Source organism: Garra rufa, chromosome 3 (genome assembly GCF_049309525.1).
Source record: "Garra rufa chromosome 3, GarRuf1.0, whole genome shotgun sequence".
NCBI lineage: Eukaryota > Metazoa > Chordata > Actinopteri > Cypriniformes > Cyprinidae > Garra > Garra rufa.
In genome coordinates, this window is record NC_133363.1 from 9,885,042 (window position 1) to 9,898,877 (window position 13,836).

At 36.3% G+C, this 13,836-nt stretch overlaps 2 protein-coding genes across 3 annotated transcripts in view; both read right to left on the reverse strand.

Moving 5' to 3' along the window:
- Positions 1-1,802: 1,802 nt before the first annotated feature.
- Positions 1,803-5,263, reverse strand: rassf10b (Ras association domain family member 10b). Its single transcript, XM_073836959.1, has one exon. The coding sequence runs from the start codon at positions 5,029-5,031 to the stop codon at positions 3,661-3,663; it is 1,371 nt and encodes a 456-aa protein (XP_073693060.1). The 5' UTR covers positions 5,032-5,263; the 3' UTR covers positions 1,803-3,660.
- Positions 5,264-10,495: 5,232 nt separating this feature from the next.
- The window catches only part of tead1b (TEA domain family member 1b), a 95,015-nt gene continuing 91,674 nt past the window's right edge, over positions 10,496-13,836 (reverse strand). For both annotated transcript variants that reach the window (XM_073835667.1, XM_073835668.1), the window contains one exon: positions 10,496-13,602. In XM_073835667.1, coding sequence (XP_073691768.1) covers positions 13,489-13,602 — 114 coding nt within the window. In that variant the 3' untranslated portion in view covers positions 10,496-13,488. The remainder of the gene's footprint in view (positions 13,603-13,836) is intronic.

A 13,836-nucleotide genomic window follows, 5' to 3' on the forward strand; every position in this document is an offset into this window, starting at 1 on the left:
TTGAACCTTCTGTAATAGTTGCATATGAGTCCCTCAGTTGTCCTCAGTGTGAAAAGATGGATCTCTAAATCATACAGTTATTGTTGGAGAGGGTTTAAATACACAAAAATGCTGGAAAACCAAAGAATTGGTCGACCCGAAGGATTTTTCTGAAGAACAGCAGGCAGTTTAACTGTTCAGGACAAACAAGGAACTCATGAATAACTATCACTAACAACAACAAAAACAAAAACACAGCTGTGGATCATTCAAGGAACAACACAGTTTTAAGAATCAAGGGGATGTAAACTTTTGAACCGGGTCATTTTTAAAAATTCAACTTTTTCTTGTGGACTATATGTAAACATCTTTTATATGAAATATCATATTCAGGTCAGTACTAAATAAACAATGACATGCATTTTGTACGATATTATTTTAGTAAAATAATTAACGTTTTGCAGATTCTGGAAGGAGGGTGTAAACTTTTGACCTCAACAACAAAAAACAAAAAAACACAATTACCTTGGAAATGGAACTAAGGTGAACATTTTCTTCGGGGTTATGTCACCAAGCAGATTTACCACAACCTAATCGTATTGCATAAAGGTGAAGCACAAAGGCCCCCAGCATCACAGACTGAATGAATGTGCCCTCAGGCTTATGTTTCAGGGAGAAAACCACTGGCACTTGAAGCTGTGGGAACACAGAACTGGTTGAACAGTGTGTACTCAAGCGTATGTTGGCACACAGGTGTTTGTACACAACGCATCACACGTCTCTACCCTCATGCACCACGGGACAAATTAACAATATGTCCCTATTTCAGTGTTTCGCAGTTTGCCTCAACAAATACAAAGGTATCTAGCCAGACGAGGCCTGTGTGCCAGTTCCTCTGTGATGTGAGAGCTTAATGGTTTTAACTGCACTCCTCTCTGCTGCAGTTTAACAGCACTTGGCTTTATAGTGTGAAAGGACATTACTGAGGAACTAACAGCATGTACCATCTTCTGTTTGAGCCATATGCTACAAATACCTTTACTGATAGTTTGATTGGTTGTGACAGATGGATACGTCTAATTAAAAAAGAAGACCTGGCGTCTTCTGCATGTTTCTGTGTCCTGGGACGTTGAAGATGTGAGCACATGAGAGGAGGTTATCTGGGTGAATTATGTAAATGTCCTGCTTTCACAATGGCTGGCGCTCTCTGAAAAACTGTGTAAAATTTGTAGTTCACCTCCCCACTTTTTGCTGCACTTTCCTCTGGGACGGGAGAGTTGCGTAACGCTTTATGCCACCAGCAACTCGCCTCCTCAGTTCACACAACACTCACAATTACTTTACAAAGCAAAGTTATTATTCTTTACCTTTAAGTCGGAACGATATTTATAGTTTTGCAATTATACAAGCAGAGAAACATCTGTGCTTCAGCAACATTTCCCAATTTAACATCGGGAACAAAAACAAAAAGTTGAATTTGCATGCGTCAGGTGCAGATGTAATTGTTTTATAACACCTAATACTCTTGAGTCTGAATCCTCCCTAAGCTCATGAACACAAGTCTGACATTTTTCTCTGAACGCAGACAAATATTGAGCATTATTATCACTCTGCAATACTGAAAGTGCTGGACAAGTTGTGATTAATAGCAGAATGTTGACTGGGTGTGTCAAACACTTTCATGTTGTGTGAATTTATGATGTTAATACAATGTTAAAAAAACAAGGTCACATTTAAAAAAAAAAAAGTAGGACAATTAAGCACATTTCTTTTAGTATCAGTGTAAATTTGTGTATTTATTTAAGTCTGCATATTTAAAAAACTCATTATACTGTATATTGTATTCTATTAGTTTTGTTCTTATTGTTTTGTGAGATGATGTGTTTCACAAATCAATAAATGAGGCATCCTTTAGTATTTTAGTTTAAAAGACAACATTGTTTTATGATAGTTTCTCATATTACACAAATGGTACAATTCTAAATACAGGGATTCTCCATTAAAAATAGTATAGTAATACAAAAAATCTTCTGTGTCATTAAGCTCTTTAGATGTCTTTAGATGTGTCATTTAAATTAGTTTTCCCGCATACATAACTATACTGTACCTGTCTCTAGCAATGCCATAATGCAACTTAAAGCTGAAGTGTGCTTTTTTTGTGTTAAAAATGTGTAATAATTTCCCCAGAAGTGCATAATTTAATTTCAATTCTGCCATCGGTTCTGCTCATGGGTTCCGCAAGCAAATTTTTGTAGTCATAAACACCATGTGACAAACCACTCTGGAGCGCCATGAAAATGTCATGACATGCAGATTGGCAACAGACAGAGGAAGTTTATTTTGTTTATTTTGCACTGAACATGTATTAACATATCATTAAATATTTGCAACACTGAAATCAGTCTAATCACTTTAGATTATTTTAAAATTCCTTTTGGTGATTCACAGAAATCACACACTTCAGCTTTAAATAGCTAATCGTAATGCATAAACCATACTGTAATGTAAAATTGATCTGAAAAGCACAGCCTTCGTAACGCTGGAACATGTCCATCATATTTGGTCCAAATGATGCCTCTTGAAGAAATATCCAACCACCCAGGTTTCTATCCTGTATGTTTTTTCTAAAAATAACTGTGCTTTTACCACAAATACATGTATGAAGTTAACACTGATTCTTGGAAGCTTATTTCCGCCACACAATAAAAATATAAAAAAAAGATGAAGGTGACATTTTATCTCACAATTCTTACTTTTTTCTCACAACTGCAATTTTACATTTCACGATTCTGACTTTTTTTTTTTTCAGAATTTTAAATTCACATCAGGGTATTGTACATCTCATATTCCTGACTGTTTTCTTTGTAAGTTTACATTTGTTTACATTTATGTCAAGAAATTCGGACTTTGTTTCTCAGAATTCTGAGTTTGCGTCTCACAATTTTGACTGTGTTCTCATAACAATGAATTTGCATTTCCTAATTTTTTTCCAACATTGAAAAAAAAGACAAAACAGGGTAATTCTGACTTTTTAAATCACAATTGCGAGTTTACATCTCATATTTCTAACAATTTTCCTCAGAATTCTAAGTTGACATCTTGCAATTCTGACATTTTCTCAAATTTTTGAGTTTACATCAAGAAATTCTGACTTGTTTCTTAGAATTCTGAATTTAAATCTCACAATTTTGATTATTTTCCAATTCAGTTTTTTTTCCAACATTGAAAAAGACTAAAAAGGTATTTCTGACTTTTTATATCAAAATTCTGACTTTTGTTAATTACAACTGCGAGTTTACAAATTCCTTTAGAATTCTAAGGTTACATCTTGCAAATCTAAGCTTACAACTCACAATTGTGTTGTTTGTTTCCACCATGAAAAAATAAAAACAAAAATCGCTACTTTTCTGACGTTTTTGTTGCAATTTTTATTCTTTTTACTCAGTGGCAGAAATAAGCCACCATATATTCTTATAGACATCAACATGAAAACATAAATGACGAAGAATGCTCAATAAGTGCATAGTTATGTTTCTAATGTGATTTTAAAACATGTAATTTCATTTTGATTCACAGGAAAGTACCTTTTTTTACTTTCCCAGCACTCCTGTTTGCTTTTGCTTAATGCTTGTTTACGGTTTGCTCATTTCAACACAACATAATACTAGGTTGTTTATTTTTTTACACCAGAGATTCACAGATGGGTGTGATATCTGAGTCTTGACTATGCATTGAGCTGAGTCCTGTATCTGAGTCGTCATCATTCACGTCACATGTTTTTGAAAGCCCTCTTGCCTGCTCCACCCACACACTGTCCTCTTCGAGCGGCATCAATCTGTCTGTTTCTATTGTGTTTTCCTCTTTCAACTCATTAACAGCATCGCCCTCACAGTCCCCCTCAAAATCCAAAGAGTTGACTTTCTCCATTAAATCCATCAGTTCTTTCTCTTTCGCCCCCCATATCTCCTGGGTCAAGTCCAAATCATTCCTTATGGCCTCCAAATCCGTATTCAGCCGCAGACCGATGTACAAACTGGTGTCAAGTTGGGTTCTGATCCTCTCTTCTTCCAGAAGCAACTCACTGTCAGACGATACATCCACCGTTGAAGATTCAGGGTCTTTTTCTTGAGTCGTGACTCTGAGAGACGTCTCAATGGAAGTGGTTTCAGAGTCTTTCATCGCGAGTTCCTCGTGACGTCTTTTCATCCACCTCTGGTTGAGTTCCTCTTGAATCTCAGTTGTAATGCTCTCCATGACGGCCTCGTGCTTAGCCAGGTCTTCTTGCAGTTTGATGACCTCCTCGCATTTCTGAGCATATTCCTCAAACTGGGCGAGAGCTTCTTCTGGGCTTGTTTTGTCCCCCTCGTTAACTTTATCTGGGTTGGCGTCCTCTAAATACGTATCCTGGACATAATTGATCCCATGCATCTTCATTCTATCAAAATGAACTTTGGCCTCATACCTTTCGATCTCCCTGTCGAGCTCTTTTATCCTCTGAATCTGCTGGCGGATGGTGTGATCTTGAGAAATGACCAGGTGCACAAGGGTCTCCATCTTCTCCATGGATGAGGTGTCTTTAGACGCAGCCTTTGCCCTTTTCTTATTGATTTTATCCAACTTTCTGAATGCTTTCCTGACTATCCGTCTTTGTTTCTCCTGTGACAGAGCCATGGTCACTCTTGCGGTCCCCTTGTAGACACACGGGCTCTCCTTGCTGAGAACTACCCGCGCCTCTGCGCTCCGCGGCCCGTTGCTGGGCAAAGACGCCTCGTTTTTCACCAACACAAACCGGACGTTTTCTTGTTCCTCTCCCCATGCGCTCCACAGTCGTAATATCTTGGTTTTGTTTGGTAAAATCCGTTCAAATCCTCTCCATTTCTCCACAATGCAGTAGGACTGAGGAGAGCCCGAGAGGGAGACGCACTGCTCCAGGTTCTGCTCCTCCATTAAAACCCGGATCACATCCGCGCAGGTCGTGCGCTTCGTCAAGCCCGACACGAGCTTCTCTTCGCGACAAACCCACACTGAAATTTTATTCTCCTCTGCCTCCATCTCTCAGACTGACAGGTACTGTCCCAGCAAGTCTGTAAAAAGTTTCCTGCTGCAGGAAATTATGTAAATAGGAAACTGTTATACAAAATAGAAACGTTCTATTAAACGTTACGGGTTAATCCTCAGTAATAAAAACATAAAACAGTCGGAATGTTTTTGATTCGGCCCGAATACGAATCAAAGAGTTCGTCATAGTCCAGTGTTGGCAGGTTTGGCAGTCCTCATGTGTGTCTCTCAGTCTCTGTGAGTGAATGAGCGCAGACGGGACAGCTCTGCTGCTGCGAGTGCACTGCGCTCATCACGTGACCTACAACTCGCCACACTCTCAGTATATAGAAGTTATACGATACCTTGTGTGTGCATTCAAATAGTAATTAGAAATAATTATTTTATTGTAAATTAAATTAAATTAAATGTAATTAAATTGTTTAACCCTCTGGGTCTCTTCGGTCATGACCGAAAAATTGTATATTTAGAAATTTTAAAAATCGTAGCTTCATCGGAATGAGATGACACTTGGTGACTTTTGTTGCATTAGCTATGCGAGCACACACAAAATCACTGACATGATTTGGATATGTTAAAGGGTCAAAAAAAAGTCCCACTTGGCTCCTTCCAAAATGACCGACATAGGAAATGAATAGGAAATACGAAAAACTGCAATAATTTAGAGAATCTTTTGGTGGTACAAGCTACAAATCAGCCACTGTGCTGAAAAATCTGTTTAGCAATCAATTTTAATGTGAAATGTTGCATTTATTGAAAAATAATAAATAAATAATTAAATACAAAAAATAATATTAATTCTAGTGGGGGGGGGGGGGTCATTAAAATTGTATAAATATTGGGTATCATAAAAACTCCTCAAAATTCTAAGTAATAATCACACAATGTTATTGAACAAAAATGTATTTCATTGATTTTCCTGAAGAAAAAAAACTACGGTATATGGATTTTATACAGAACAAATATAACAAAATTGTCTATTTTGGTTGTCTCCAAAAAATAAACTAATAAATAAATTTAAAAAAGATGGTGATAATAAAAAAGTATCTATTTAACATATATTTTAGAAAAATCATCCATCCGTTGATTTAAAACTTTGGATATAACAACAAGAATCTGATCAGTTAACAATGATAATTAAAACCATTAAATTCATGACATACAATATTGTCTTGCACAAATCTCACTTATGGGTTTCGTTTCCATATTTTCCCTAAAGGAAAAAACAAATGCCCTGGTAAGCATATACACTGAATATTAACTGTAATATACACTGTTGTTCAAAAGTTTGCCATTTAAAATAACAGTTTTCTATTTTACTACACTTTAAAATATAATTTATTCCTGTGAAGCAAAGCTGAATTTTCAGCATCATTACTCTATTTTTCGGTGTCACATTATCCTTCAGAAATCATTCTAATATTTTGATTTATAATCAATGTTGGAAATAGTTGTGATGCTTAATATTTTTGGGAACTGTAATAGATTTGATAAACAGAAGGTTATTCAAATAGACAATAATTAGGGTCAGTAATTTGTTTTTATTTTTTAAAGAAATTAATACTTTTTTTATCAAATATGGATAAAAAGTTATATTTTTTTAATCCATCAAATATAAAAAAATCACAGTATCACAGGTTCCAAAAAATATTAAGCAGCACAGCTGTTTCCAACATTGTTAATAAATCAGCATATTAGAATAATTTCTGAAGGATCATGTGACACATAAGACTGGAGTAATGGCTGATAAAAATTCAGCACTGAGTCACAGAAATAAATTATATTTTAAATTATATTAAAATAGGAAACGAATATTAGAAATTACAATAATATTTCACAATATCAGTTTTTCAGTATTTTTGAACAAATAAAAACAGCCTTGATAAGCATAAGAGACTCCAATAAAAAACACACACACACACACACACACACACACACACACACACACACACACACACACATATATATATATATATAATCTGGATATAATTCTGGATTTTTGTAGTTTTTTATGTTGCATTGACCAATATTTGAATATAACTTGAAATAAAACCTAGTGGTGTGGATGCAACATTACACAAAAGAAAAACTTTTCAGTTTTTGCTGTTCATGTGATATCAATATGTCAGCCCCCATAAGGCACCCCTCCAATAAATCATCTTTTATCAGGCCACTGATATGACTGGAATCATGTGAGTGGACATGATTTAAAGCATGTTTTTCCAAAGCACTACTCACCTTTACCCCAAGTGCATCTTTAACCTGGTGTTTCCAAACCAATAGAAAGCGATCTCTCCCAACCCACAATCAACTGGGAATGCCTTCTGAACAGAGTCCACTGCTTAACACACCTGAAACAGACCACGGTTTGTCCACTAAGTTATTTTAGTTGCTTCTTCAAGTTTGGGGTAGTTGAAAGGTGCATCATCAAGATTATTGCATGTTATTAAGAATGACAAAACGATTGAGGTTAAAATGGCATAATCATTTTAATGAATCAAATTGCATAATCAGTATAAAAGCAAGGTTTGAGTCACTAAGACAAAGGGATATGCTGTGACATAACACTTTAGTAAAGTAATTGCGTTTTTATTTTATAATTGACTTTAACCCTTTTAAATAGCGTTGAGTAGTGCAAAGATTTAAGTCAATTTAAAAAAGTATTTCTTTGTTCACCGGTTCCTGAGAATAATACTTTAGTGACCCCTGCTGTTCACCTTCATTAATGCAACACTCACAAATAATAGCGGAACAATCCCGCCCCCTAGTGTTCAGTGATATTACTGTAATAGCCTATATGTAGCGTAAACCACAAATGTGAGCCTGGACCGCGAAACCAGTCATTTTTTGTGCAATTGAGATTTATACAAGCTGAATAAATAAGCTTTTCATTGATGTATGGTTTGTTAGTATAGGACAATATTTGGTCGAGATACAACTATCTGAAAATCTGGAATCTGAGGGTTTTGTCCAAAAGAAGTTCTTACCAATCCATATTACTAATCAAAAAATAAGTTTTGATATATTTATGGTAGGAAATTGACAAAATATCTTCATGGAACATGATCTTTATTTAATATCCTAATCATTTTTGGTATAAAAATCAGTAATTTCGACCCATATAATGCATTACATCCGTGCTACTTAAAGGAGTAGTTCATTTTCAGAGCAAAAATGTACAGATAATGTACTCACCCCCTTGTCATCCAAGATGTTCATGTCTTTCTTTTTTCAGTCGTAAAGAAATGGTGTTTTTTGAGGAAAACATTTCAGGATTTCTTTCCATATAATGGACTTCTATGGTGCCCCAGAGTTTGAACTTCCAAAATGCAGTTTAAATGCAGTTTCAAGGGGCTCTAAATGATCCCAGCTGAGGAAGAAGGGTTATATACTTATATACTTTTTGATCTCAAACACTTGTCTTGCTGAGTATATAAATTGTATTTATTTATTTTTTACAAAATAACCCATCGTTTTGCTAGATAAGACCCTTCTTTCCTCGGCTGTGATCGTTTAGAGCCCTTTGAAGCTGCATTTTGGAAGTTCAAACTCGGGGGCACCATAGAAGTCCATTATACGGAGAGAAATCCTCAAATGTTTTCCTCAAAAAACATAATTTCCTTTATGAAGAAAGAAACTGAAGAAAGAAAGACATGAACATCTTGGATGACAAGGGGGTGGATCCTCTGGCAGTGAATGGGTGCCATCAATATGAGAGTTCAGAATATTTGTTTAGAACAGTTTTGCTGCTTGTAAGTGGTGCTTGGTCTGTGCATATTTCTCTCCTGATTCTGAAGAGACAACTTTTTCACTGAAGAAAGGAATATTTTTGATAGAGGTGCGAGAAGCAACGGTTTGAAGTTAAAATGTCTTAATGATGGATTTGTTTATTACAAACAAGCAGCTTTTTACTTCACAATATATTCATTGATACATTTCAGTCATGTGGATTATTGTACTGTTTTTAATCAACTGTTTGGACTTTCATTCTGACGGCATCCATTCACTGCAGAGGATCCATTGGTGAGAAAGTGATGTAATGCTAAATTTGTCCGAATCTGTTATTTGATGGCTTAAGGGTCAGTAAATATTCAGCAAATTTTGATTTTTGAGTTGGCTATTCCTTTAATGAACAGCTTATGACAAAAGTACTGCTTCCTCTTATAATATTAATAACACATTATATTGTGTGTTAAACTTACTTTAAACTGACATGTACTAAATGTGTAGAGTTTCATTAATGTTTATAACTGAAACCAACAAAATGCACTGGGGAAAAAATGGATTCAACTGATTTCAAAATATGTTCCTAGAAGTGACAACAGAGGGCGCTGAAGTATATTTTACACATTTACATTTTTGTTTGCACAAGGAATCTGACAACAGCCAGGGCTCCACACAGAGGTCTGATCTCATCATCATCCTCCAGTCTGGAATGACATGAAGAAACAGAACAAACTGAGACAGACTAAATCCAGAAGAACTGTGGCAACGTCTCCAAGATGCTTCAAGAAACCTACCTGAAAACGATGCGCAAGTGCACCTATAGGGCAAAAGCTACTTTGAATGCAAAGGATGGTCACATCAAATGTTGATTTAATTTAGTTAATAGAAGTTGATCGATAAAGAAAATCTATTTTTGACAGCATCCTCATTTAACAGCATTTTCATAGCAAGTGCCTATAACTTTTAACAGTACTGTGGCTTTGCTGGTAGGTTATTTAAAGCATCTTGAAGACGTTGCCACAATTCTTCTAGATTTAGTTTGTTCTGTTTCTTCATTTCATTTCAGACAGACGATGATGATGAGATCAGATCTCTGTGTGGAGCACTGACTGTTGTCAGACTCCTAGTGCAAACAAAAATCTGAATAGATTTTTACAATTAATGGAAAAATGAATGTTTGGAAATGTAAACTGACATTTCCTACCGACACACTACAGCAAAACAGAAAAAACTGACTTAAAACTTTTTAACTGGTGTTCTAATAATTTGGCCACAGTGTATATACAGTGGTGTGAAAAATTGTTGGCCCCCTTAATGATTTTTTATTTTTTTGCATGTTTGTCACACTTTCAGATCATCAAACAAATTTAAATATTCATCAAAGATAACACAAGTAAACACAACATGCAATTTTTAAATGAAAGTCAAAGTCCTGACCTGAATCCTATTGAGATGCTGTGGCATGACCTTAAAAAGAGGGTTCATGCTCGAAAACCCTCCAATGTGGCTGAATTACAACAATTCTGCCAAGATGAGTGGGCCAAAATTCCTGCACAGTGCTGTAACAGACTCATTCCAAGTTATCACAAACGCTTAATTGCAGTTATTAAGTTTAGGGGGCAAACATGCAAAAAAAAAAAAAAAAAAAATTATAATCTGAAAGGGGGCCAACACTTTTTCACAGCACTTTAAAGTGAAACATGGGGAAAAAACGACATGTAAACAAACGAGCTGTTTTAATTACTTATTTTATTCAATATTGTATACATACAAAGTATCTAGAAAGCTACAAAATATCTACCACTTTATCAAGAAGGCATCAAAATGTTACGGAGCAAAGACAAGACCATATGCGATAAAGAACACACACATAATAGGTTTCTTCTTTTCTCTCTCAGCCTTGCTCCAATGCTTTTTTTTCTTCTTCCATCCTCAGGGATATTAAAAGATATCACACCTTTGTACCAAGAAAAGCCAGAATATATAATTTTATACAAAGCACCTTTTTACAAAAAAAATCTCTGCACACAAACCCAATATCTTTTTTTATGATACTATCTGAACTAGAGAAAAGTTCACTTTAAAGCCAACATCTTAAATGGTAATGAACATAGGAGGTACCAGTACCTACACATAGACAAAATACAAACATAGATCAAAAAACAGAAGCTAAACTGCTGACATACTGTAGTCCGGATTCCGCTCAAATCCTTGCTTAGTGTTCGTTACTACCAAAATAATGTCCGTTTAACATTCATCATATTAAAGGCATTAGTTCTCAGATCCCTAGAGAAGTAAAGGGGGATTGTTAAAGGAGGAACTGACGAAGCAGATGCACCAGCAGCGCAGCAGTAACAGTATCACCGCCCGAAGGGGCTCCGAATATACACAAAAAACCCATCGCGTACATGTAGAACGATACAGGAAGATCTCTATATGAAACGTGAACGAGAACGAAGGGCGAAGGTACGGCAAACACAAAACAATCCACATCGTTTGCCGCCGTTTCATATCGCGCGTAACGTTACTTAGAATAACTCCACAGTTTACTTGAAGCGGTACAACATACACACAGCTGTAAATCTAACTTAGTCTCTCACGCTTTGAGGGCTCCATCCGCTTAAATGAACGGCGTGAATAAATTATGCAGTGCAGATATGATATGGTTTGGTGAAGCCAGCTTTGTCCACAAAGGACGTACTCGTGACTATCTTTAAGGTCTGAGGAGTAACACCTTGTCGTCACTTCATATAGCGTTTACTATACTCACAAAAGAAAAGTAAGACATTGAAATGGCTTGAAACAAGAAGACCATTCAGCAATCATAATCTCCATGGTGCTGTGAGGTTTTTCACTTTTACAATTGATTATGCACTAGAAAAGTAGCTCTATGTCAAAGTCTCTCACAGAATGGAACTGAAGATGAGAGTTCCACAGAAAAAACAAAACAAAAATATGACAGTTTGCCACATCCACCAAATCAAATGCTGATAGAAATTTGTTATGAATAACTATTACTTTATTTCAGAACATATCCACTCACTAGCCCATGTTGATTTTTCTATAAAATTCTTATGAAGGCAATGTGGTGAATATTTGACCTACATCCATTTTTTTTTTGGTTTTTTGATCGTTTTAAGAACTCAAAATAACATCAGTCTTTTCTAAGCTGGAAAAATCAGAACCAAAGGCACTTTCATGCTACAGTGCAGGAAATAAAGAGGAGCCCGATGCGTCTCCTTCAACTTTTTGGTCTTTTCGGATAAGAAAGGCAAGATCTGTATATCTAAATTTGTTTTCCATCTCTGAGAGTGACTGAAATGGCCAGTGCTATTTTATAAAGATGACACGTAGGATCTTAAGGTGCGGTCACATTTCTGGCAAAATGTATTGTCAACAGCGTAGTGATGTATAAAGCACAATTGTCTACCTTAATGCAATTTCGCCAAGCGGTAAATGCGACCGCACCTTCCCGAAAACGACTGCGCTCATCAAAAACGGCGTTCGCTTCATACACTAAGGCACTGTGCTGTATATTGTTACACTTTGGCAGGTTTGTACTGTACAATTCCTACAACATGTGACAATAACGAGAAAGTCTTCCAGCTTAGGAAAGAAATCACAGCTTTAGTGGCATCTTTTGGAGTTCACACAACCATTATTAAGGCTTGCAGTCGTAGAAATCGATTAGGCCACAGAGACATGGGCTGTGTGGGAATGTCGAAGGCAGCGAGGAACTCTGGGACCGATTTTTACAGAAGGTGAAGGAGTGCTCCGTGACGTTCAGGGATGGGCTTCGTAAAAAGTGTGGCTTTCCCAGTGGCAAACGCGCTCTGAGGCGCGTCCGACGAGTGGATCCAAGTGCTCAGGGGGTCAATCTGATGGATGAGCCATCAACCCCTGGTAGTTAATGCAGTGCTTTATGTTTCTAGAGTTACCTTTTACACAAGCATGTCGGCAGGAGGCGTTTAGCTGTACAGTCAACAGTAAGGGGTCGATTCTCTGCGTTTTCTTATTGCAGGTGATCACACATGACAACAGACACAGGTTGGTATAAACTTGGTTGGTATCACAGTGCAGTAATTCCTCAACGAAAAAGAAAAAAGTAGTGTGTACAAAGTAATTATTTTTAAGGGCTGGGCTTCTGAATTCCCTGAATGCTCGGAATGTGGGAATGTTTTGTTTTTCCGGCTGCCACAAGAATCTTTTTCTTCTTTTTTTTTAACACCTACAGTAGCTTTCTTTTCAATAAATCAATGTTACAGAATGAAATTTCTCAAATACTTTTTCTTTGGGAAAAATACCTACGTATGTGAGAACGTATATACATCTGTACATGGCTGCACCCATACGCTTTCAGATGTGTACGATTTCGAGATAACAAACAAACAAAAAAAAATCGAAATGAGGTCGTTTTCAGAGTCATTCTAACTCAACCTAACCTTTAAGTTGAATGATACTGTTGCTTTATATGTAGAGTCTACAAATGAATGTTGATTCGGCATTCTTTGACATTCTTTCCCGTATTAAAACATAATACAACTGTACCGCGATTCACAGCTGCAGTTAAACGTCAAACACATATTAATAAAGAAAATATATATATATATATATATATATAATTATAAGCATCACCCAAATGTGACGGAAAATCATCTTGAGTGAGTGTTGAGCTAGAGGCACTGCCACTGTACTGAGGTCCAGAGTCTGTGTGAAAGAGCTGCTTCATTCCTTCACTAGTCTGTAGATGTGATGCTGGGCTCCGTGCTCGCTGTTTGACACTTCGAACACACAGGCCATGCACAGCAGGGTCTCCTGTGTGTCTCTGTTTGTTACCACCTGAAACAGACAGAGACAGAAAAACAGATTGCATTATTTTACATTTTACGCATAGGTCTAAATCATACGAACCAGTCAAAAACATATCCAGGTCATATTTTCACAAAATGTTTAGAAAAATTAGGCCCACCGTACCTTGTTTCTCATTACTATTATGCACAAATATCATTTATTATGCACAACTGCACATGCATTTATTTATTTATTTGAAATCAAAGATGACAGTAAAGAAAG